This window comes from Branchiostoma floridae, chromosome 8 (assembly GCF_000003815.2).
Source record: "Branchiostoma floridae strain S238N-H82 chromosome 8, Bfl_VNyyK, whole genome shotgun sequence".
Classification (NCBI taxonomy): domain Eukaryota; kingdom Metazoa; phylum Chordata; class Leptocardii; order Amphioxiformes; family Branchiostomatidae; genus Branchiostoma; species Branchiostoma floridae.
Window position 1 is genome coordinate 942289 of NC_049986.1, and position 4743 is coordinate 947031.

Here is a 4743-nt window from a genome sequence, read left to right on the forward strand (position 1 = left end):
TTTGTCGTCAATACTGAGCTTTTCCAAACTTTCCATTCCTACCGCGACAAAATGTCACACTTACAAAGTCCTCCCAATGGACAGATACCACTCAAAAGAGCCCCCAACTCACGCACGTGTGAAATATAATCGACTTTTTCGGTATAACTACTATAAGAACAGACTGTATGTGTTACCTTGACGCAGTGGTTCTTGTAGTCCGACACGATGATGTCCGAGTGCGAATTGACGGCCACGAATATCGGCCTGTTAAAGTTGGAGTCGTCGTCCCCTGTCGACCCGAAGTGGTGCAGCAGCTCTCCGTCAGACGAGTGGATGGTGATCCGGTTCTTACCTGCACAAGTGGATCGTAAAGATATGATGCAAACTACAGGGGCCCTTTTATACAGTCTCAGAATATACAAAAAACGGAAATTCTGCTGCAGTACTAAGGTCACATACTCTCTCGGCTTTTCTCCGCTCAGGTCACATACTAGTAGGCCCGAAATCGACATTGACCTTTGTCTTCCAAACACATACCAACACATACATAAAGCACACACACAAACACACAGGCACACACATACACGCGCGCACGCAAACACACACACACACACACACACACACACACACACACACACACACACACGGACACACACTTGAATATGTTAACGGTACCTGCGTCTGTCACCAATACGTGATCAGTACGTGCGTCGTATGCAATGCCCGATGGGATGTCTAGGACGTCATTTCCGAATTTGCTGATGACTTCTCCCTGAAAGACAGATTTGCCTACTGATCAACATCTTCCATTCCAATCCCTATCTCGCTTATGAAATATATACATTATATCAAATCCTTACAATATTTGTAAAAAAATTAATTTCCATTTCGCTGTGAATACGTTTACATTCAACATAACTTCTTAGTGGTCCACGTTTGTCACAACTGCCCTAGTGCAAAAATAGATTTTCTATTTCAAGTTACTGAATACTATATAGATGAATCAGGTCAAGCTATTGATACGTTACTATGGGCACTGTTCAAGTATGCTACTGTATAAGCAGCGCAAAAAACAAAAGGTTTAGCATAGCTAGAGATTGGCTGCAATTGTGCGTAAAAGTTTTGCATTGTTATATTTCTAGTCTGTATTCCCATCTTTTGGATTGCTATGCATTAACCTGCAACCATTGTATTGCAAAACCGGTGGAAGACGAAATGCATTTTTTTTCTAACTGCCTCTCCAATGACCAGGAAAGAAAGGAGTTATTTGAAGAGGTTTGCAAAACACACAAAAATTTCGAAACGCTTACCGACGAAATTTAAAACAAAACTATAAAGCTGTTGACGTCACATAACCCACTCATCATAGAAAAAGTGGGGTACTTCGTCTTCCACTGCTTCCAGAAAAGAAGTCAAACCCCAAATGCGTAGATTGTAGCTCTCAGCAGTCAATATCATTGTTAGAATAGTCACTTGTTTACACTTGTCACCATTGTTATCTATACCAAATTACTTTATGTATGTTTACTATATCTTCTGTATGCTTCATGTTGCAATTAGCCCTCGGGCAAGAACTTGCAAATAAACTTCTATTAACATTGCTACACATCTAATACCTTAGGGTCGAACTTCTTGACACACTTGTTGGCCACGTCTGTAATGTAGATGTTCCCATCAGGCGTCACGGCCACGTCTACGGGCTTCAGGAACTTGTCTCCTTCCTCTTTCTCAGATTTCCACTTAAACGTGCCTTTACTGTCAAACATCTGAAATGTATCAGAGTTCCTTGTAAATCACAGGCAAGTAGCACTACTGGCAAAGTAATAGGATACGTTTCTAAAAGTTTCTGACTGATATTGAAGGAGTTTCATGGGGGTGATTCATATCAAGATCCTATCGTCTGTACCCACTAGTAAGAATAGTATGCAAGTCAGGAAAAGGAAAATATATATGAAGGAAAACATAATTTTTTTTTATATAGTATTAGTAAAATGTCGCCCGATAGAATTGATAGTATTATTATACAGCCAGTAACATCACTGAACTGAATGATATGTTATGATATATGAACGGCATTTATTAACTGTTTATCTAAAAACGTTATGTAAAAATCTTCAGTTGTGGTATTTCCTTTGTATGTATTCTTTGTTTGTCTTTGTTTGAAATTAATAAAAAGATTAAAAAAATCTTCAGTTGTAAAAGCAGCTATTATCAGGAAGCATGACACATTGTGCTGTGTTGTGCTATTTTGATAAAACAAGCAAACTAACAAACCAACATACAAACGAACAAATTAAAGAAAGAAACACATGACGAACTGACCTGTAACCGTTTGTTCCCGTTATCCGCCACCAGGATCTCCCCCTGACTGTTGGTGACTACCCGGAAGGGCGAGTCGAACTCCCCGTCCTTGGTTCCCTTCGCTCCGAACTGGAACACGGACTCTGTGATCAGCACGCCCAGCCGGAAATTCTGCAGGGATAGAAGATGATAGTACGAATCACTAGAGCACTCCGGCAATAGTGTTGTAATAGATTAAACCACAGGTGTCTTGGAGGCAGATTCACCTAAAAGTATAGCTTCCAATGCTTCCTTCAATGCTCTTTGCAAACATCAGATTGTACATGTACATAAACTGGAAAAAAATATCGCAACAGCTAAAAACAAAATAAGTAAACATAACAAAAAGTGGGAACCCTTATACCTGTTTCTGTAATATCACTACCACAAGTACTTACCTGTCAGTGTATGTGCACTTGTATGTTCTTGTTTAAGTTTTCTTGTATTGTATGTTTTTTTTTGTTCATCTGAATAAAGTTTGAAAAAAGAAAATTTGAAAAAACAACAACATCAGATTGTAATGGATACATTGCCATAGCTGCACTTGGCGTTTCGGACCCTCTCCTGTTTTAGGATAGCTGCTTTCGCTCCATAGTAGTAAAGCTTTTATAAGCAGGACGCTTTTGCCTGAGAGGCTTACTTTATTACTTACTTTACTTCAAGTTCTCCAACCTTATTCAATCTCATTTCTTTACTTTATTATGTCAACGGGTCGTCAACGAAATCAAGGTAGAAGAAATATACTCTCAAACAGAGGTTGATGAAGAAAATCGTGACATTTTTCTTATATGCCGTCCTTTTCTGTATCTGAGAGAAAAAAGTCGACATTTAAGGAAAAGGTCATAATATTCCCCTTCTTGGTATCATCCTCTGCCTGGAGAGTAGAAGAAAGACAGATCTTTGAAACCAGTGATAGGATGCACAATGGTGCAAAAATGACTCTAAGATGCAAAGATGATTGTAAGCATTTGCCGCCCGGCTGAGAAAGAGCGAAAACAACATTCCGTAATAGCAAATGACATTTGATGACGTGACGGGTGATTATACTTGATTTGTCAGGGACACATTTGAGACAGTCTCGTACTTCTAAAGTCGTAAAATATTCATGTGTGTCTTTGCCACTTGGCGCTTATGAATTGTCTCACGCCTCTTTGTGATTGTCGTCAATCCATCTTACTTAACAGTCGGGTCAATGCCCTGGGGTGGAGTGTACCACAGATAGAGGGACAGGCTTTGCTGGGGTGTTTGCGTGTCAACGACCTCTAAGATAATTCCTTAACAATGGCGGCCCGTGGGATTGCATAATTAAGAGCGACACAAAATCTAGCAACGTTTCTTAAATGCAAGCGACTCTAGGCTGCAGACCTTGGATTTTCAAAGTCATTTTTGGAGCGCTTTTCTATGAAGCGATGTGAAGCAACTCTATTCCATTCCGTGCCGACATTTATTGGGGAAAAAAATTATGTCGCTGTGCAGCGAGAACGTTGTGAAAGACAGCGCGCTGAATGTTTGTGTTTCTAATAATCATAGGATTTCTAGTACGGGATTTTGTGCCATTTTTACCACTCAAATTATGACAAAAATGATGTAGATGTTGTAACATGCGGTGCAGTAAATGTCATTATCATACAGATTGCCTTATCCAGAATATTTTCGATTTTAACGCCCTAATAATGCTTAGGTTGCCTCTAAAAAGTTTTGTAAAAAGTGATGACATCAGGCACACATGTATACACATGATTACACAGAGAGAGGGGGGCACACACACACACAAACACACACACAAACACACAGAGGGAGACAGACAGAGGCATAGGGGCACATCACTGGGTAGTGGTTTGGAAGAGTCATCTAGAATATATTTCCGTGTAGTACTTGAGAAGTGAAAGAATATTACTCCGCACTAGTACCTCATGTAAATGCTCGGCTGAGAACTTGACACAGGTGTTGACATCCGGGCCCTGAGTGGGCAGCAGGTCCCCGGCCTCTGAGATGGAGTTCTCCAGGATGGACCACTGGGACAGCTTCTCAACATCAGAGTCTTTCTCCAGGGCTTCTTCAGCAGCCTGAAGGTATAACGACATGTGTCGTTTTATTCGTTTATTCGTTTCGTTTATTCAGAAAAACAATCAGCATCGCAGTCAGTATAAAAACAAACTGAATATCACTGATTTTACAACTTGTGAATACAGAAATATATGTACAAACATTAATAAACAATTACAATACATAACGCAGAAACACCTAAAACAAAGTTGTACGTAATGCCCATATTCGAGTACCGGTCTGATAAGTGTGACGTACACCTGGACCAAATCCACGACACAAGTGCCCTGTTTAGTAAGGAGCCTAAGATAATGAAGCCTAAGAGAGGCCTTCGTGACCATGGATGTCACTTGATATTAAACGTCAAGTACCTGT

General features: G+C 40.2%; 1 protein-coding gene across 1 annotated transcript in view; it reads right to left on the reverse strand.

Moving 5' to 3' along the window:
• Nucleotides 1–4743, reverse strand: part of LOC118420452 (tripartite motif-containing protein 2-like) — an 11718-nt gene that overhangs the window by 1058 nt on the left and 5917 nt on the right. Inside the window, exons 6-10 of the mRNA XM_035827254.1 lie at nt 4233–4388; nt 2305–2454; nt 1599–1748; nt 658–754; nt 177–334 (exon numbers count right to left, since the gene is read on the reverse strand). Of these exons, the coding sequence (XP_035683147.1) occupies nt 177–334; nt 658–754; nt 1599–1748; nt 2305–2454; nt 4233–4388 (711 nt within the window). The remainder of the gene's footprint in view (nt 1–176; nt 335–657; nt 755–1598; nt 1749–2304; nt 2455–4232; nt 4389–4743) is intronic.